This window comes from Propithecus coquereli, unplaced genomic scaffold (genome assembly GCF_000956105.1).
Source record: "Propithecus coquereli isolate 6110/MARCELLA unplaced genomic scaffold, Pcoq_1.0 Scaffold299, whole genome shotgun sequence".
Taxonomy (NCBI): domain Eukaryota; kingdom Metazoa; phylum Chordata; class Mammalia; order Primates; family Indriidae; genus Propithecus; species Propithecus coquereli.
The window spans coordinates 3,573,332-3,593,526 of NW_012148607.1; the positions used below are offsets into that span (position 1 = coordinate 3,573,332).

The window sequence follows — 20,195 nt, forward strand, 5'->3', positions numbered from 1 at the left end:
CCGGACCAGGTGTCCTTCCACCGCAACACATTCGGGGTAACTAGGTCCAGGGACCCGGATCCCCATCCCCAAACAGACAAGGGGACTGCTCCATTCACGTTTTTTACTAAAGCACCCACACAAGTTTCTGTGCAATGTACAAACACGAGCCGGCCCTGGGGCTACTGCCTCCTTTCTTGAGACAGGGAGGCGGGAACTAGACTGATTGATCCAAGCCCCACCCGCCCCCCATGCAAAGGCCAACCAACCCCAAGACCCCAGGCAGCGACACAGCACCCTCTCTGGTCCCCTCCTGGGGCTGCTCCTCAGCAGGGGGCACACCAAAGCTTGCCCCTATCAGTTGAATGAAAAAGGTTTCCCCTCCCCTGGAGTAAGGGGTTCCTCAGATTTGAGAATTCCCCCTGGAAGAGACACTGCCCTCTAGTCACAACTCCCACCCTTCCAGGCCCTAGGGGACTCAAGGGGGGGAAACTGAGGCACAGAGAGGTGGAGTGACCTAGCCCAGGCCACTCCGCGAGGCAGTGCAGGGGCTGGCCCGACCCTGACAGTGACCTGGGCTGGGCTGGGGGGAGTAGGGCAGGAAGGAGGGTTGACCCTGGAGAGGGCCACAATTGAGGGGCCTGCCCAGGCAGGAAGCCCCCCAAAGTGGGTTCTGAAACTTCCAGGTGCAGCTGAGGGGGGAGGCCTAATGAAGACCCTCAGAAAACAGAGCCCAGTCTTAGTCCTGGGGGTTCCCCCCAGAGCAGCCACCAGCCAGGCTGTAGGTCAGTCCTCTGGCAGGCACTGAGAGCCTGTGTCCGTTAGCATCAGCCCCGAGGGGGCCATGATGGGGGCCGCCCAATGTCCACTGTGATGTTGGTGAAGAGCGGTTGCCGAGACACCTCCAAGACCTGGTACCGCACTGACCCGATGCCATCTCGCTTCATGGTCAGCTTCGTGTTCTGAATCTTGGTAAACCTAAACAGGATGAAATGGTTTGGATCAGGACTAAACACCAAACCCAATATGGGATCTCTGGGGCAAAGGCTTACGACATCTTGGCTCCTTCCAGCGCTGACTGGTCAGGAACCCTTCTGCTCTTGCATCTGCCCTCAAAACAGATCTCACCCCCTTAGGTCATAAACAGAATTGTGACACTGTCAAACTTCTCAGCTCAGACCTTCGTTCTAAGAGGAGGTTGAGACCCAGACATGAGGCATCCCACAGGTACCTCAAATGCAATGTGTTCTACATCAGATGTGTCATTTTTACTCCCAAGCCTGTGCCATCTTCTGTTCCTCACCCTTCAGCCACCCCTTCACCAGCTACTTATTGAGCAGCCCCATGTGCCAGGCTGCGCTCTAGCACCAGGGCTACAGTCAAGGCCAGGACAGACGGGTCCTTCCTCAGGCATGTCTGCTTCTCTAGGGTAGTCAGATAACAGGCAATGAAGAGGTCAGAGTGCCAAGGGAGATAAGAGGGCTGCCTTGGAAGGGGTGGGTGTGTGACATCAAGCTGAGGGTGGGGGAAGAATGCCCCAGGCAGAGGTCAGAGCACATGCTGACCCTAAACTGGGAGTAAGATTTTGCACAGCTGAGTGGCTAAATCTTAATGGGCCAAGTGGAAACACAGAATAATACCAGCTTGGATTGGAGTATACTGCACATGGGCAGGGCTCTGTAAGTCAGAGTAGCAAGTTCATATTTTATTCTGTGAGTGAGAAAGTACTGAGGGGTTTTAACCCAGTTTGTGGGGCAGGCCATGAACTACAAAGGACAAGGGGGAAGCAGGGAAACCAGTTAGAGGCTATCGTGGTGGCCCAAGTGGACTAGGGTTAAGGTAGTAACATGGGACCAGGCGACATGGCTCATGCCCGTCATCCTAACACTTTGGGAGGCCAAGGTGGGAGGATTGCTTGAGGCCAGGAGTTTGAGACCAGCCTGAGCAATGGCGACACCCTGTCTCTATAAGAAAAATTTAAAAACTAGCCGGGTGTGGTGGTGTGAGCCTGTAGTCCCAGCTACTAGGGAGGCTGAGGCAGGAGGATCGCTTGAGTCCAGGAGTTGGAGGTTGCAGTGAGCTGTGATGACTCCACTGCACTTCAGGCTGGGCGATAGAGCAAGACCCTGGGGGAAAAAAAAGGAAGGAAAGAAAGAAAGAAAAAAGAAAGAAGTAGTAAAGTGGGAAGGTGGGTGGGCTCACTCGTGTTAGGACTTGCTGATGGTTTGAATACGTAGATTGACAAAAAGAAGAATCCAGAACTCCTGGATTTGAGGCAAAGGCAACTAGGTAGACAGAACCATCATCTACAGAGTTCCTTAAGCCAGTAGTTTCTTGCTATCTTTCCATTTCCACACCCAAGGCAGACATCACTAATTGATGATGGCACCCAGACAAGCTATTCCCAAAACAGGACCAAGGCTCCTCGCATGTACTTGCAGAGCTCCACTCCATATCTCACGTGTTTTGATCCTCCCGGTCCTGAGCTCAGTTAGGATCCCTCTCCCGAGCCACCCAGTATTGAGCATGCTCCCTCAGCTGCCCTGAAGGCCCTCTTCTCCCAGGCTGTCTTCCCTTCCCTGCGGCCCATGGTTTTTATCTGAATCACTTTTTCATCAGCTCCCCGACCCCCCCAGTGCCTCCGTCTTCTGCCAAACACCAACCCTGCATCAGTGCTACAACCACCTCCCCCATTCCTACACCCTGGGTTCAGAGCAGAAAACTCCACTGTCCATGCTGGGGGCACAGTACAGCCCCGCCCCCAGTCCTTACCCCAGCATGCCCCCTCAGGCCCCAGCGATTCCTTCAGGCCCGGTCCACTTCCTCTCCTGCTGTACCCAGCAGCCAGGCCAGCCCTTCACCTTCCTCAAACTCCAAGAGTATGCCACCCAAACACAGATCTGATCCTGCCTCTCCCTGTTCCCTTCCATGACTCCCCAATCTCTCTGGGACAAAAGTTAAACTCCCAACCTGTTGGTATTCAAGACCCCTAATACCCAGCACTGAGCCCCCTCCTGTCACTACCAGCCTTCAGAGATCTTTCAGCCAAACAGTCTCATGCATGTTCACATTCCAGACTCTTGCGAACATGATTCCCTTTATCCACATGGGGCTCCTCCATCAGCCTGATGAATATAGCACTGTGTCCAAGGTAGGCACGAGACAAACATCTGCTGAATGAACATCTCTTTTCAAATTCCAGTTTGCCATCACCTCCTCCAGGAAGTCTCACATCACTCCCCCTTCGGCCAGGATAGCACTTTTCCCTAATCTCCTTGTACTGTAACTGTCTGTCTTCCTGCCTAGCATGAACTTCATGAGGGAGAGCCGGGATTGGGGTTGACTGCTCTGGGTCCCCTGTCCCCATAAGGTTTGGTACCAGTCACAGAGCAGTATGATGAAGCCCAGGAAGCTCTTGTCTATGTTCACACACCCTTCAGGCCCTTCTCCCTGCCAGCCCTAGGCACCAAATGTGGCCACCTCCTAAGAAATGGAGCTTCCTCCTCCAACCTCAGGGGTGTTGGCACTATCTTTCCATGCCCTGTCCGACACTGCTTGGGCCACCTTTGTCAGGTGCCCAGGAGCCGTGCCCAGTGCCTGCTCTCTTTCATTCTATCTGCTTTGGCAGGGCCAGTATAAACAGAGGTCATGTCAGGTACACCAGTGAGGACCACGAGGGCACCAATAGGAATGCAATCTACTCAATGAGCCCTGACTTTCATTTCTAGTCACCTCTAGGCATCAGGCCAGGGACAGGCAATATCTGGGGCTGAAGCTGAGCAGGGGGTGGGGGACAAGGATCGGGGTGCCAGCTGTCACCTCTAGGAGTCTAGGGCCTTGCGATCACCTCTGAGGATCAGTGGCGCTGGGAGTCACCTCTCAGAGGTCAAGGATACTTGGAGGCCACCTCGAGGGTGTCAGGGATTGGGGGCACTTGGGGTCAGGGGTGCTGGAGGGGGTCACCTTTGAGGGTTGGGCTCGTTATGCTTGTCCCGGTCATGCTTGATCATGCGGTAACGGCCTATCCGGATGTCTGGGCGTGAGATCTTCATCCCAGTCAGGGAGATCCTGAGGATGGGGACAGACTGACTGGAGCAGGCACTGGGAAGGGCAAGGAGCCCCACCCAGCTCACACCCTCACCCAGCCAGTCTACTCCCCATCCCATCCCTACTCACCGGTTGAAGATGTCGTCATCCTCACCGCCCCAGCCCCAGTACTCGTTGGGGAAGCCATTGATTCTCAGAAACTGGGCCTTACTCAGGCCTGACACACCTCCGAAGTAGCCAGCATAGGGCAGCCTATAGCACGGGATGGCAGGTGTCAGTAAGGGTCCCAAGGGGATTCAAGATGAAGGACAGGGAGGGAGTGGCAGGAATGTGCAGCTGGGGCCAGGGAGGATTCAGCCCAGCCAGAGGGGTCTGGGCCGGGGCCAGGGCCAGGGCCAGGAGCAAACAGGGCACTGGGCCTGGGAGTGCGGCAGCAGGGTGGTCTGGGTCTAGCTGAGAAGACAGCCCTCACCGGAAGCCAAACTTGTCCATGGCAATGGCAAAGTGGCGGGGCTGGTCGCCGCAGCGGTACAGGTTGCGGTCATCCATGGGGACCAGGTCCACGTCGCTGAAGATGAAGCAGTCATAGGTGGCGTCCTCCTTCAATGCTTCCAGGAAGCCCACGTTGAGCAGCTTGGCCCGGTTGAAGGTGTCCTCACCATGCTGGGGCGGGGGGAAGGCAGGTCAGCTCTGAGCCTGTGACCAGCAGCACCTGCCACTTTACCACTCTCCAGAGCAGTCCCTGGGGGCCTACTCCCCGCCCATGGCTCCTCCAGATTCTCAGGATGAAGTCTAGCTTCTATTCCAGATCTGGCTCCAGTCTATTCCCTGGCCACTGCCCTCAGATCCTAAGGCCCAGCCACACCACACTCCTCACCAGCCCCAGAACTCCCGGCCTTGCCTGCCTCCAGGCCTTGGGGTTGGCAGTGCCCCACCTGGAATGCTCTCCTTCGCTTTCAAACTCACGTCTAGAAAGGCTCCCCTGATCGAACCTCCTGCCCCAGTATGCTTCCTCCTTCCCTCCTCTGCGCTTCGTTTATACCAACGTCCGCTAACCGGTTATGTTGTGCAGAGCTCTCATCCCATTCACTCACTCGAAGACACCCTGTGGCCTTGGTGCCAGGGGAGATTCTGCAGACGAGCAGCCCTGGTCCCTATCCCTGTTGAGCATACAGTCATGAAGTGAGATGAACAATGAATGCCCAGACGCCCAGTGTCAGTCCACCGGGACTGAGCCATAGAGCCTCAGGCACTTGCCCCCACTGGCTCGTTTGGATCTGCATCCAACTCCCTGGGCAGCCTCTGAGACCAGGATAGGACTGAACTAGATGCACTTGTCCCCGCAACGAAATGGCAAGGAGAGGGCCTACAGGCAGTCACAGCCCAGTGAGCCTGGGGTCCACTGAGAACGGGGCTACCCGGATCCAGGCCATGGAGGCTTAAGCACCAAATTCTGAGCAGAGGAGGGAGCATTCAACAGGAGGGACTGATCCCTGAGCCCCCGCCCGAACCCACGACTTCCAGGCTACAGCCAGAAAGGCTCCTGGAGAGGAGGTCTGGCCTGGGCCTGGTGGGTGGGAGCTGCTCCCCTGGACTGCTCAGCCCCCCGCTCCCTGCCTTCCCTCTCCTGCACCTTCTCTTCCGCCTGCCCCGGGAGGGACTGTCCGCGCCCTCTTGGCCCATCAGCACTCCCTCTGACCTGTCTCACCAGCCAGGAGCCCTAGGTTTCCCCCACATGGCTCATAAACGTGCTCAATACTCTCCCATCTAGAAAAACACGAACCTCTCTCCAGCCACCACCCTACCTTTTGCCTTCCCTTCTCAGCAGAGATTTTTTAGAAAGAGTTGTCTCCAATTGGTTATCTCCATTTCGTCAAATCCAATTCCTTCTTCAACCCACTGCAATCTGCTTCCGCCCCCACCATGCCCCTGAAATGGCTCTCGCTGGGCCCACCTTGTTGCTAAATCCACTGGACGCTTCTTGTCCACGTCCCTCCTCACTCCCCCACAGCGCTCACGCAGCTGCCACGCTTCCTTCCTGACACTGACTGCCGGGCTTCCGGGACGCCACACTCTCCTTGGCTCTGCCCGCCTGTCTGGCCAATCCTCTCAGCCTCTGGAGCAGCCTCTCTTTCTCCACCCATCCCTTAAGTGCTGGCTTTCTCCTCGCATGTCCCTTGCTCCCTGAGCAGGTCAGACATTGTTGGTTTAGGGACCATCCATGCACTAGTGCTCCCAGATCCCTCTCCCCATCGCAAACCTCCTTCCTTGGTCCAGACTCATTTGTCTACCTGCCTGCTACACATTCCTCCTGTACTTCCCACAGGCACTCAAACTCATGACATGCAAGAAGAATTCAGAGTCACACTTCCCCAGACCTGGCCCAGCTCCTGTGTCCCCGTCTCACTCACAGGCATGGCCACCCCCACAGCAAACAGCCAAGACAGAAACCTTCGCACTATCTTAACATCACTCTCTTCTCACTCTCCGTAACATCTCCCCTTTCATCCCCATGACTGCTGCCCTCCTCACAGGCACTGTTCTCTCTTCCTAAGTGGTCACCCTGCCTCTGGTCTCCCCCTTCCACCCACTTGCCACATGCAACTAGAACAATCTTTTTAAAAAGCAAACATATGTGTCACTCCCCCCCCTTACAACCACATAATGGTGCCCCACCACCTTTAGGCTAAAATCCAACTGCTTAACGTCCCTCCCAAGACCCTTTTTGGTTTGGTCTCCATTAACCCCTCCAGCCTCATCTTTGCCACTCGGCCTGCATGTTCAACCCCACACTTCAGCCCATAGTTCCCAAACACATGAGACCAGCTCTCTGGCTGGGCCTTGTGTCCTCCAGGTCCCTCCGCCTAGGATGCTGGCCTCCTCCAGTCCCTGACACCTGTTCATCCCTCAGCACCTGTCTCAACAACTGCTTCCCAACCCCGGGCTGGACCAGGCCCCTCTGTCCTCCCACAGCCCCTGCTCCAACTCCACTCACACACTATCCACCGGAGTCTGCGGGAACCCATGTCTGGGAGGCCTCTGTGGGCCTGTGTCAGATCCTCTCTGGGACCAAGTGGCCAGCCCTACCAGGCCCACCAAAGGGCTCAGGCACTGAGCTGAGTCCCCTGGGTCTAACTTTCCCTTTCTTTGAGGCCCGTGACAGCTCCTCCTCATCAGCACGCCCTAGGCCTCCACCACCACGGGGCAGGGCTCTCCCCCTTCTGAGGCTATGCACACTCCCACCAGCGTGCATACCAACATTCGCATGCACGTAGACTCCTTCACACACCCAAATCTTCCTGTGTACGCTGACAAACATGGACGCATCCATGCCCATGTACGTTCAAATATCCACACTACCGTGGGCAGACAAGGACCACAAATGCCCCCAACCCACATACGCACCAACATGCACATAACCTGCATGCCCCTATGGGCAGGCACACCTACAGGTGCACGTAGGCTCCTTCGTAGCTAGTGTCCAGCCAGGGACCACAGATAGCACACCTGGTTGATGACATAGACGCCATAGCGCAGCCGCTGCCGCCTCAAAATGGGGTGTAGATAGTGGAGCCAGTAGCGTAGGTGGTGCTCTCGGTGTCTAAAGGGGATGATGACCGCCACTGTCTGGGCTGGGGTGCAGTCAGGCGGTGTATAGCGGCCACCCAGAAGCACGCCTGGGTTCTCCCTCTGCACCCGCTCCAGTGGCATGGGGGAGGTGAACTCGATCAGCAGTCGGCCCACTGTAGGCAGGACAGTGTCAGGAATCAGGGCCTTGGCCAGAATCCAGGGACATCAACCCCCTTACCCCTCCAGCCTGGGCGTGGGCAAGGGAACCCCAAGAATAGCCCTCTTACAGCAGATCTGGACCCTTGGCACCCCTATGAGTCCAGACTCCATTTCCCCAATCAAACTGTAAGACCCTCTTCCCCACCTCCAGGCAGACCCTACCCTCCAGGCTTACCCAGACCAGGCGGTGAGTCAGGACAGGGCGGCAGCACAGGAGCTGTGGGGCCAGGCCGGGCACTGGGGACCTCAGGGAGCCCGGAGCTGGGGGCAGTGGTGTTGGGCCGGGAGCAGTTGCTGTTGCTGCTGGCAGCCGGGTGGAGGGCACGGGCAGGGCCACGGGCACTGAAGCGGGTGAAGAAGGCCAGGTGCTGGGCATAGACGTCAAAGTAGAGGATGACGGCCACGAGAAAGTGCAGCAGGCAGAGAAGGAGCACAGCCTTGCACACGCGCTCCAGCGTCCCCCCCAGCAGTCTGCTCATCCCGCAGGTGGCCACCGGCCCGTCCAGTGGGCCCGGGCATCCGGCTGCCGGCCTGAGCAGGGTGTGAGGGAAACAGACCCAGCAAGTCAGGGCAGGGCCAGCAAGGCTGCCCACCCTCCACCTGCCCAGCTGCTCGCAGTCACAGACGCACACATCACACCTACTTGCTCCCACCCTTTGACACTCACGGACTCACATCCTACCTGGAAACAGACACCCAGACACAGTCCCTGGCAACTCAGTACTCGCACATCCTCAGGTACACCCCACTAAGCCACACACACTTACCTTCCTTGACTTCACCGACACACACACTCAGGTACAAACTCTATTGCTCAACTCTACGCACATACCTATATATTCCCAAGAACACAGACATGTGAACTCTTATCATGCTGGTTCATACCTAAGCATGGAAACATGTTTATCTATAGACCCACATGCGTACCTGCGCACCAGAAAACAGACATCCCACAGGGCAGCATCCCTAACCAGACTCATAGCTTGGGGAAGGCGGAAGGGAGACCACTTATGAGTACTGAGTACCTATCATGCAGGAGTACTTTATACTCATGACTTTGTTTAGTCCTTCCAGGAGCCATGGTGGGAAGTGAATTGGTCATTCAGGTCCCAGCAGCAAGCAGGCTGGGCCAGCTGGGACCAGGCTGGGAAGGGGCCCTCAGCATCCAGAGGACCCAAATATGTATCCCTTTCCTCTGGAGCACAAGGCCAAAATACAGGGTGGGGCAGAGGACATCCCTTATCTAAGATTTCAAGGCCAGCCCCCTTGAGGCTGGGACAAAGACTCTAGGGCCTGCCTAGCACAGCTGGTCTGATTCCCAGAACAGGGACGCTTGGGCCCTGGAGACAGAGGCACAGCACAGGGCATGGCAGGAAGGGGTCTTGCCTGGGCCATGGCTCCAACAGAGCAGCAACCACTTCTGGCAGTGCTTCAGGGAGCAGGGTGAGTCTCACTCACAGACACACACAACCACATGGACATCCTGGTCCCAGCTATAGTCACCCACACCCAGACACACAGACAACTACATAGAGAGTCACAGACACAGCCGGGTGACAGTAACACAAGCAGTCACACACTCACAAACAAAGCCGCTGCTCCTGGACGTATGCAGCCATCCATCCAGACTCCCAGGCAGCTCACACCCAGACCCACGTGCAAACATTCCCACCCCTCCCGCCGGGGCAGGGGTTCTGGGTCAGGCTTGCGGCCAGGCTGAGGGGTGCGTTTGGGCGGGGCTGGGAGGCTGAACACGTGGCACCCTGGGACGGGGGAGGCAGCAGAAACCGGTGGGTGTGGAGCCTGGGGGTTGGGGGTGAGGGGTGTGGATTGCGGGGAGTGGATGTAGAGCGGGGGCCGAGGCGAAGGGGAACCGCGAATGGAGCGCCTCTCGCACCACGAGGCCGGGGCGAGCGAGGACAATGAGGGAGGCCAGCTGGGGGCGGCGGAGGAGCCCAGGAGGGGAGCCGGGGATGGGGATGGGGGTGGGTGGGGAAAGCCAGGCCGGGGTCTGGCCGCCAGTGTCTTTCTCACCGGGTCCTGGGTGGGGGTCTCGGGGCCGCGCTCGGGGTGCCCCTCGCGGGGCCGGGTCTGGAATCTCGGGGCCCTGGGTGGGGGGCCGCGCGCGCCCTCTTCTCACCCGGCGCTCGGGCTCAGCAGGGGACGCCGCTCCAGCTCGGGCAGGGCTCCCGGCTCCGGCGGCTGCGGACGGCTCCGTCCCCCATGGCCCGGCCCCGCCGCCTCCCGCCGCCCGGTCAGCGGCCCCCGCGGCCCCCGGGCCGCCTCCCGCCACCGCCGCCGCGGGCCATGGAGCCGAGCCGCCCCGGGGGGCAGGGCGGGGCCGGGCGGCCGGGCAGACCCACGGACCGGCGGACCGACGGACCACAGCGCCGCCGCCTCCCTCCCGCGCTACGGCGCCTCGGAGGGGCAGGCCCGGCCGGCGCGCCCGTGCGCGCGCCCCCGCGGCCCCCGCCTCCAGCGCGCCCGCACCCGCCGCGCGCCGCTCCGACGTCTGCCCTGGCCGGCGGCCGAGCCAGGGGACAGAGGAGGCTCCGAACCCGGCAGGGGCGTAGATTGGCTAGGCCCATCCAATGGGTTGGCATAGAGGTCGAGCCGGAGAGAGGGTATGGGTTGGTCAAGCCCCTGAGTGGGGAGGGGACTGGATTGGAGCGCGAACTCATTCTAGGAAGGGGCCTAGGAAGGGGACCTGGAGGTTGGGCCCCAAATTGCAGGGGTCTAGCAATTTGTCAGCTCTCTAACGGGGGCGTGATTAAGGCTGGCCAGCAGAGAGGGGGCTGCCGGTTGGACAGGACCTTTAAATATGTGGACCGGAGGTGGCCAGGGTTTCTAGGGTAACGACAAGTTGGGTAAGAGGAAAAAATTAGAGATTGGGCAAGAGTAGGAGGAGCTGGATAGGGCCCTGGGAACAAGGATCAGAGTAGAGGTTGCTGGGAAGGGACGGGTGCTGGGATAGTATTATCAGTAGAGAGACAGAGGCTGAGGATAGGCTGCTGAGCCTCACAGGGATAGGGGGCGATGACACCTGAGGGTAGAGCCAGGTAAGTAGATGTGGTCTGACAATTCGGGCCTAGTGGGCAGAGTGCTGAAGACAGGGGGCTAGGAGGACCCCAGGCACAAACATACCCAGGGGCTGATATCCCCGGACTGCCTTGTCCCCTCTTCAACGAAGAGGTTTAGGGGCTACAGAGCCCTCCCCACCCAAGAGCCAGCTCTGTCCAGAGCAGAGAAGGTATGTAGAGAGTCAGAAAATTGGCAAGAGATTAGCATGAAGTTGAGGAGCACAGGCTCAATTACCCTTCCTCTGTGAAAGGTGGCGCAAGCAGGCAACAAGATGCACTGACCCGGACAAATACCACGTTTATTTCACAAACACTGGGAAGATGGGTTGGGGGTGGAGGTGGGGGACACACGTGCACAGTTGCACACATAGTCGCCATCAGCGGCCCTCTCCCCACACTGAGGATTCAGCCTGGACTGCAGTGCCTCCAAGTCGGCAGGCAGTAAGTGGTGAGTGCAGGAAGGGCCCTGAACACCAAGCCCCTGAAAGGCTAAGGGGCACAGCTCCAGCTGTCCCAGGAAAACCAGCAATAAATAAGAGTGAGGCACGGCCTCACCCACACAGACCATCTAGTCACCCATCTTCACTCTGGAGGTCTGCAAAAAAAAGAACAGGAGAAATCAGGCAGGGACAGAGAAATGGATAAGACAGTGACAAATGACAGAGCTCAGACCTAGCAAACCCATAGGTGGATGGACAGACCACAACAGACGGATGACTCACTAGGATGGACACACCGTGTGGATACACAGATGAACAGGGACAGTCAGACAACCACAGTTAGGCTGTGGGACAAATGGAGAGAAGTGGCATCTGGACAGAGCTACTCACCAAGACTCATGCTCAGGCCTCAGGCTGATCCTTAGTCACAAACCCACATACTATTAGACATGAAATATACACTTCAGATATGCTTTCCTACCGGCAGGACTATCACAGATAGAGATACACACAGGCTCTGACAGACACAGTTAGACATACCGAGACAGACACAGACAAAATTGCAACTCAGTCTAGACCACAAACAAATACACAGACAGGAGATGAGAAGAGGAGGACAAACAAAATGCCAGAAGAGACTAAATGAGAACTATACAGATACAAGGCATTAGAGAAAAGAACAGGACTGTTGTCAGTGACACCACCTCAGAGACAAAAACAAATTGAAAGCCTCAAAAGGAGAAAATGAGAAGATGGGAATGAGGAGGTGGAAGCTGTTTGAGGGGTTCTACAGTTATAGGTAGAGACAAGGAACACTTCAGCTTCTCCAGAAGGAGGGTAAGGCTCGGTTGGGCACAAGGATACAGAGGCCCCAAAGGGGGATTTGGCACCTGAAGGATTGCGACGATGACCCCAAAGAGGCCGATGGCGCTGCCAAAGATCTCCACGATGAGAATCTTTACAAAGAGGCTGGGGTTCTGAGCATCAGCCAGGGCGGCCCCGCTGCCCACGATGCCCACGCAGACTCCACAGAAGAGGTTGGACAGGCCCACTGTGAGGCCAGCTCCAAACATGGAGTAGCCTGGGAGGACAGAGAGGGGGTGCCCTGAGGCCCACCTAGGCATAGGGGGAGATGAAGACAAGGCCCAATGTGGGCTAATGGGGCCAACGTCCACCCCAACTCTGCAAAGCAGGCCAAAGTATGTGAAAGCACATCAAAACATGGAATCCAAGCTGGGAGGTAGGAGGGCTTTTCACCTCCACTCATACTCACCCACCTACCTGCATGGTAATTCCGATGGCCAATGGCCTGGGGGTCAGTGGCACTGAAAGGCTGAGAGAGGCAGAAAAGTAATCAGAAATGACCAATTATGCACCTCTAAAGCAATGTGTAGAACACACTAGAATGACCTCCCCCACCCTGGTCTTCCATACCTCAGCCATGTTGCTAATGACAATTGCCATGATGATGCCGTAGATGGCCACTGCCTCACAGAAGATGATGCTGGTAGAAGTAGAGGTGGGAGTAGAGGGTGGAGAGGAGAAAGAGATGAGAGAGAAACCAACCTTCCCCCCACTAACATCCCACCCCACCACGAGGCTTGGCAGAAGCAGTATGTCATGTCAAACACACAAGCAGCTCCCAACACAGCTGGTTCTGACAACTTTCCAAGGACCCTTATGCCTACCTGACCAGGTTCTTGGTCTTGATCCTGGGGGCCTTCACCCCTCCCCCAATGATGGAGGATCCAGTAATGTAGATGCCCCTGGTGGAAGGGTAAGAAACTGATGATGAGCAGAGCCCAAGCTGTCACTGTCGTCATGGTGACTAAGAACCCAGTGATACCACCTGCCATGACTCAGCCCTTCCCCCAAGTCCCACCACCCCAACACTCACCAGGCTGCCCCAACCACAGACAGAGAGATAGCTAGGCCAATGCCCAGGTTCGACCACATGAAGGGTGAAGTCTCAGTCAGGAACCTAACGTGCAGACAGGAAAGAAAGCAACTCAGCCCAGGCAGGGAAAAGGGGCACAAAATTTTTGGCCTCCCAACTAGCCTCTAACCCCACCAGTCCTGGGTGCTGCAACAATAAACTTCGTATCTCCCAAAGGTCCATGTCCTAGGTAGCTGGGAGTGGTGTAGGGGAGGGGCTCAGATCCGAGAAGAGAAAGGCTGCAGAGAAGCAGCTCCTAGGGGAATTTTCCCTGCCCTCCCTTACCATGCCACATCAAAGCGGAAGCCCAAGTCAAAAATCGTGTAGCAGATTCCTGCAGCAGTGAGAAAAAAAGGGGTTAGGTGCTGCTCTCTAGAGAGAAGCTCCCTAACCTAGAGAAGAAGTAGCTGCCCAGGTGAAGGGCCACCTCCCTAAAGGTCTGTGTACATCCGAGGCAAGGGGGTAGCTAGACCCCAGGTGAAAGTACAGCTGTCCATACAGATTCCTTTGCTCAGGTCTCCATTTTCGGCCACTCCCTCAGTAACGTATCTCCCTCAACGACACCACCTCCCAGACCAAGATCCTCCACAGGCACGCCACCGGCAGACCTCGACACCGTGGAGGAAAGGAAGGGGCAAACGCTCTAGCCTGGCCCCACCAGATCCCGCCGGCCCAGCTCGGGCCGCTGTTTACCCAACATGCAGTGGGTGGGGGAGGGCAAAACCACCGGGAAAAGAGGAACTGGACCAGCCGGCTTGTGACCCAAGCAGGCCAGTCAGCAGCAAAAACGGATCAACAGCAGCGAGGAAAGGAGATGGCGGCAGTGACAGAAAGGGGCTGGTGCTGCTCCCATGGCCCCTGGCCACCGCCGCCCGCGCCCCTCCTCAAATAGCTGGGGGCCTGGGTCTCGTCTGTCGGAGTCAGAGGCCCCAGCAGGCGTGAGGCAAGTCTCAAAGCCCGCAGTACAGAGCCCGTGCTGGGGCTCAGAATTCCCGGTAACCCACTTGCCCCGCTGGGCTCCAGCCGGGCCAGGTCGGCCCCATGCTGTCCCCCGCCCGCCAGGGCCCTGCCTCACCCACGACGACCATGCAAGCCCAGAAGGCCACGAAGACCCCGGAGTAAAGCAGCGCTAGCCCCGTCATGGCGGCAAAAACGGCGGGGGTCGGAGCGGTGGGGCCAAAGCTAAAACCGCGTCCGTGCGTCCACCCTCCGCCCCGCAATCTGTCGGCCCGCCCCGCAGTGTCACCTGACTCGCCCACGTGATGCGCCGGCAGCGTGTGACCCACGCCGGGCCCTGCGCAGCGTCGCCGTCCGTGTAGATTAAACATGGCGACGCCGGAACTCCAGGCGCTGAGGATTGCGGTAGTTGTAGTTGCGCGTCTCGGCGGAGGCTACGGCTCCCTCTTAAGTACCTCGACTTCTGGCCAGTCCTTCTCGAGTCTCTCCACCTCGCTCCGCCAGCCCAGCTTTATTCCCGAGCCTGCTCGCGGGCCTCCCTGCTTTATCCTCCAATCACTGCTACTGCCTCCGGCCTCCTCGTGTCCTACCCAGTTCTGGGCGGGTGCCGTGCGTGCTCTCTTTCTTACCCTGCTCTAACTGTTTCCTTTGCCTGAAGCCCAAGTTCGATTGATCCGTTGCCTGGCTAACATCTACTGATCTTCAGAAGTCATTCTTCCAGGAAGCCTTCCCTAACCCAGTGGCAGGGCCTGCTCTGGGTTCTCACGATGCCCTGGTGATCCTTATAAAACTTCAGTAAGATCTTGACACTCCCGTTTGAATGTCCCACTGGCTCCCATTTCATTGAGAATAAAAGCCAAAGTCTTTACAATGGCCTACTAGGCCTCAACCGATGCAGCTCCCCATGCCCCTTACCTGACTTCATCTTTTTAACTCCCCCACTAATTCTCTCCTCTGGCTGCACTGCCCTCCTTGCTATTCCTTGAAGGTGCCAGCCATACCCCGCCTCACTGCCCTTGCACTTGTTCCCTCTGGTTCTCCTAATTATGCATGTGGCTCATTCTGTAACTTCCTTTCAGTCTTCGCTGCCCTTCTTCAAAAGGCCTTCCCTGACCATTCTGTTTAATATTGCAACCTCCTACCCCCAAAACTCCTTATCTCCTTCCTGGCTTTATATTAATATTTCTCTACAGTACATACTTATCACCATTTGGCATACTATTTTATTTTGTTTGTCCATCTCCCCCCGGAAGAGTGTAAGCACCATGATTTTTGTTACGCTCACTGCTGTATTTCCAGTGCCGGGGTCCACAGAATGGGTCCTCAGTACCTATTTGTGGAATACATGATTGGTGCCTTTGTCCGGGTTAGCATAGTCAGTTGACAGTCTGCCTTTACCACTAGTCTGGGCATTCCCTGGGGGCAGGGACCACATCTCCTTTGTTCCACTCTATCTTCAACACTTTGGACAATGCCACTATGACAAAATTCTCAGCAAATGTTAGGAATGAAGAGGTTAGTCTTTTCACTTCATGCCTCTCAACCTGTAGGGTCCAGCAGCTTTACTTTGCTTAAAGCACTTACCATGTTGGTTCATGCCTGTGTTTAAGCCCAAATGTCCTCCTTTTTCACTTCTTTTCTCCTGAAAATTTTTTTTAAAGAGACAGGGTCTCACTCTGCCACCCAGGCTGGAGTGCAGTGGTGCAATCATAGCTCACTGTGACCTCGAACTCCTAGGCTCAAATGGTCCTCCCACCTCAGCCTCCCCAGTAGCTAGGACTACAGACATGCCCACCATGCCTGGCTATTTTTTTTTTTTCATTTTATTTTTTTGTAGAGATAGGGTCTCGCTATGTTGGCCAGGCTAGTCACAAACTCCTGGCCTGATCTTCCCACCTTGGCCTCCCAAAATGCTGGGATTATAGGTGTGAGCCATTGCACCCAGCCATGACAATTATTTTTTCCTCCACAAGATCCAGCTTAGGTTATCACCCGCTCTGCGAAGCCTCCTCTGAGTCCTTGTCAGGTACCTCCCAGGGGATCCAGCTGTCCCTGGGGCTTCCCTCCTCACAGACAGTACTGTTTCGCTGTATGGTGACTACATATTTAACTGTCTTTCTTCCCAACTACAGTGCACTGTGGAAACAGAAATCTGGTTAAATATAATTCATATCTCCATCCATAGGACCTGTGCAGGACCTGCAGTGTTTAATGAATAAAAAGAAACAGAAAGAAACAGTATCTAGTTTATTTAGGTTTCTGTGATCTTCCTGAGAAACAAATCTGAGTCAGTATACATTAGCACTGTCCAACAAACAGAACTTTTTGCAATTATGGAAATATCCTATAGTTGCACTGTCCCCTCATATGATTTGTGTGACTGAGAAACAGCTTTTAATCTTAAGTTTAGTCACATATATCTAGTGGCTACTGTACTGGACAGTGCAGGTCCTATACTGGACAGTGCAGGTCTATACCAGTAGTTCTCAAGAGGGGGCAATTTTGCCCCCACAGGGGACATATGCCAATGTCTGGAGTCATTTTTGATTGTCACAGTTGTGGGGGTGAGGTGCTTCTGATGTCTAACGGGCACAGGCTGGGGATGCTAAGCACCCTACCAAACACAGGACAGCCCTCACAACAATTATCTGGCCCCAAACATCAATAGTGCCACAGCTGAGAAACCCTGGTGTAAAGCATCTAGCACCAGCCCTTTGACAAGGACAGACCCTCAACTGCAGACCATGAACTGGGATTGTCCAAAGGTCCTGGGCTGCTCCCAGGAGGACAGATGGGTCTAGAAGGCCTCAGGGAAGCCCCAGCCCCTTCCCCCATCAGCCAAACAACAGGCATTAATTGAGCCAATATGTGCCGAGCCTTGTGCCAGAGATGGATCCTATGCCCATTGAGGGGCTGCCTGCCCTCCCTTCATCCAGGCTCCTTCAAGGATCCTGCCGGGGGATGGGAGGTTGGTATAGGTAGCACTAAAGGTCCTAGCAGTGATTCATAGGGCCATCAGTGTCTCTGACCCCACATGGTATCAGCTGCTTCCCTCATCTTCGTAGGCGATGGCAATCCCTCGTCTTCCACTCACAGCTTCTGTCACTGGTGTCTGACCCAGGCGGGGCTCCAGCCCCTGCCAACTCCGGGAACTAAGGAATAAGGCTGTAAAGGGAGGGGGCTCAGGCTGAGTGCGCTGAATCTGGAGAAAGAGTTCAGCTGAGGGTGGAGATGTGCCCACTTACCTGCAGGACTGCTCTCAACCAGCTCCAGCTGGGGCCGTGGGGTCAGGGCTGGGCACCCAGGATCACCTGATGACTTCCAGGCAGGTGGTGGTCGGAGATCCCCAGTAATGAGCGACACATCTGGGGTGTCCCACAGCTCTGACTCAGGCGGTGGGAGGGGCACATGGAAGGGAGAACCTGGAAAGGAGGGAGAAAGAAAATCCATACTGGCCCCCAACACCATACCCAAGTTTCCAGCTCAGGCAGTACCCCACCACTCACCAGGCAACAAGTCCGCATAATGCGTGAGGTGGGGAGCCAGGCCTGGAGGTGGCCAGGCAGGGTTGCAGGCAGCCTCCAGCTCACAGGGTGCCAATACAGGCCGGAAGAAGCTACCAGAAGGGTGGGGGGCTAGGGTGCCCAGAGGACAGGCTAACAGCACAAAAACATCCACCTCAGGAAAGTTGGCAAGCTTGGCAGGGGTGGGCCGCCCTAGGGCCAACACATAGCTACGCTTGCCAGCAGAATCAGTCAGATTCCGCAAATGTGCCAGTGCCTCACGGTGTTGGGCCACACCCAATGTGCCCGCCAGCAGCCCCACCACTCGGGCGTCTCTGGCCCTCTCTACCAGATATCGTCTTCGTGCCCTCAGCTTCTCAGCCCGGACACCCTCATCCTGAGTATGCCCCGTATCTGGGCAACAGGAGGAGAAAGGCTGCCCTGGAGCCCACCCCAAGAGCAGCCGGCTCAGGTCTGGGTCAAGGTCAGGGTCAGGGCTGGCTTCAGAGCCCCCCACATAGAAGGCACCATACTCTTCTAGACGCCTCCCTGGGGCCAGGGGGAAGCGGCGCCCAAAACGCTCCAGGGGCTTAGGCTCTGGACTGAGGGACCCCACTGGCAGAGGAAAAGCTGGGCTGGAGACTAGCAGGTCCAGGTACCGTGGGCGCAAGAGAGTGGCCAAGGCCTCTGGAAGAGAAGGAGGTGGTGTCAGGGTTGGAGCCTGGCAAAGCAAGAGCTCCCCCATCTCCAAGAGACTAAATGTGACCCAAAAGGCTGAGGCCAAAACCACATCAGGGGCTCCATGGGAGTATACTGAAGTGGGGAAATTAAGGCAGAAAGCAGTCGGCCCACCCTTCCTACATGTACAGGCATAACCTCTCACCCAAGGCGTGGGCACAGGCCGGCTCACTCAGCAAAACCACAGGTGCTTTGGGGTCGGGGTTCTGGGCCTCAAAGGCCTTAGCACAGAGCTCCAAGGACACAGGACGTTCACCAAGGACAAAGACGACTGGCAACGGGCGGGCTGGGGGACTTAAGCAGGCAGGGCCAAAATGTACAAGAGCCTGAGCTCCAGCTTGCTCAGCACCCAGCACATCCACACAGCAGCTGCAGGGAAGATACCATCAGTGAGAGGGGTTCTCAGTCACCACGGAAATGCAGTCAGTGAAGAAAATGATTTCATGAAAGGAAGACTCTGTCATCAAAGGGAACACCAGGAGGGGAGCCATCACCATCATCATCAAGAAAAAACACAGCCATTGAAGGCAGACACCATCATAGACATGGGACTCCATGAGCCCTGGGTCCCCAGGCCCAGCCCACTTAAGGGCAAGTTCACACCTGCCATAGGCTGTGTCCCCCAGAATGAACATCTTCGACCCCGTGGTCTCCTCCAGTCGTGCAGCCACGGCCCCAGCATCTCCCAGTAGCTGGTCAGGGAACTGCAAGGCCACCTTTAAGCAGAAACTATGGAGTCAGGGACAGCATCTCCCCCACTGAGGGCCTCTTCAGAGGAAACCTTCTGTGAAACCCGCTCAACCTTCAAAGTCCTTGGTCCCAAAGGGGCACTCCGTCCCACGGAGTAAGTGGAGGTATGGTCAACGCGCTGCGGATAGACCCCGATTCCCTCCTTCCCTTATCCTCATGAAATCCCCCAAGATCCCCATCCTCTGGGAGACCCATCCCCATAGAGGCGAGCCACCCCTCCCTAAACCTGCCCTCACCCGTTGACACCCCAGGTCACGGACAAATCCAACGATTCGCTCCAGCTCGTACACTCGGTCGAGGTCCGCGAGAGGAGTGGGCAGTGCCGGGACCCCCACCTCCCGCTGCAGCGCCGCCTCCGCGGGGCTGCTGAACGTAGACTCCATGAGACACCGCTTGGGTGGCGGGATGCAGCAGGGACCTCCCTGGGTCAGCTTCGGGGCCCGCGTCCTCAAGAACAGCCCTCAAAGGATCAGGGTCGCTCTGTGAATGGAGAGAAAAATCACGGTTTGGCTACAGCCGGTGGATAACCCCTCCAGCCATCCAAACTCCCATGTCTGCACCACACATGGGCCTGCCGGGAGATTACTTCCGGGTTTCAGAGGCGTGACCTACAGCAATCTTACCAATCCTAAGCCAGCTCCAGCCGCAGAGAACCAGCGACCCGTCCGAGTCCGAGTCCTGCCGGAAGTGCCTCAGAGAGCGGCGAGGAGCCTCCCGGGTGTTGTGGTTCCGCTGCGCTCCTCTTCGGGCGCGGGGAGTCTTGCGGTCCGCCCGCCGTCCGCGCTCGGGAACACCGACTCCCTAAAAATGACTACCCCAACTTGAGTAGCTCCTATCCGCCGGTCACTGTTAAGCATTTCATGTGCAATTTATCCTTTGGGAGGTAGCATCGCATAATTTTTAACTGTCAAACTGCCTGGGTTTAAACATTGCGCTTGGCTACTTGCTGCTAAGTATCTCAGGAATGTCTCTATGC

At 56.7% G+C, this 20,195-nt stretch overlaps 3 protein-coding genes across 4 annotated transcripts; all 3 read right to left on the reverse strand.

The window, feature by feature from the left end:
* Window positions 1-86: 86 nt before the first annotated feature.
* Window positions 87-10,252, reverse strand: B4GALT2 (UDP-Gal:betaGlcNAc beta 1,4- galactosyltransferase, polypeptide 2). Of its 2 annotated transcripts, none has more exons than XM_012648993.1 (7): window positions 9,956-10,252; window positions 7,991-8,346; window positions 7,534-7,769; window positions 4,499-4,689; window positions 4,156-4,278; window positions 3,943-4,047; window positions 87-957 (listed from the first exon to the last, which is right to left on the reverse strand). In XM_012648993.1, the coding sequence occupies exons 2-7, from the start codon at window positions 8,292-8,294 to the stop codon at window positions 807-809; spliced, it is 1,110 nt and encodes a 369-aa protein (XP_012504447.1). In that variant the 5' UTR covers window positions 8,295-8,346; window positions 9,956-10,252; the 3' UTR covers window positions 87-806. The 2 variants fall into 2 exon arrangements, with proteins under 2 accessions (XP_012504447.1, XP_012504448.1); XM_012648994.1 differs by having other exon boundaries at window positions 9,850-10,211.
* Window positions 10,253-11,173: 921 nt separating this feature from the next.
* ATP6V0B (ATPase, H+ transporting, lysosomal 21kDa, V0 subunit b) lies at window positions 11,174-14,763 on the reverse strand. The gene is made up of 8 exons (XM_012648995.1): window positions 14,347-14,763; window positions 13,557-13,605; window positions 13,233-13,316; window positions 13,024-13,101; window positions 12,770-12,839; window positions 12,617-12,668; window positions 12,226-12,416; window positions 11,174-11,490 (listed from the first exon to the last, which is right to left on the reverse strand). Exons 1-8 carry the CDS (start codon window positions 14,597-14,599, stop codon window positions 11,464-11,466), a joined length of 804 nt encoding a protein of 267 aa, XP_012504449.1. The 5' UTR covers window positions 14,600-14,763; the 3' UTR covers window positions 11,174-11,463.
* A 2,277-nt stretch (window positions 14,764-17,040) lies between these two features.
* Window positions 17,041-19,805, reverse strand: DPH2 (DPH2 homolog (S. cerevisiae)). Its single transcript, XM_012648996.1, has 6 exons — window positions 19,456-19,805; window positions 19,073-19,185; window positions 18,615-18,838; window positions 17,735-18,418; window positions 17,474-17,650; window positions 17,041-17,393 (listed from the first exon to the last, which is right to left on the reverse strand). The coding sequence occupies exons 1-6, from the start codon at window positions 19,600-19,602 to the stop codon at window positions 17,269-17,271; spliced, it is 1,470 nt and encodes a 489-aa protein (XP_012504450.1). The 5' UTR covers window positions 19,603-19,805; the 3' UTR covers window positions 17,041-17,268.
* Window positions 19,806-20,195: the final 390 nt, after the last annotated feature.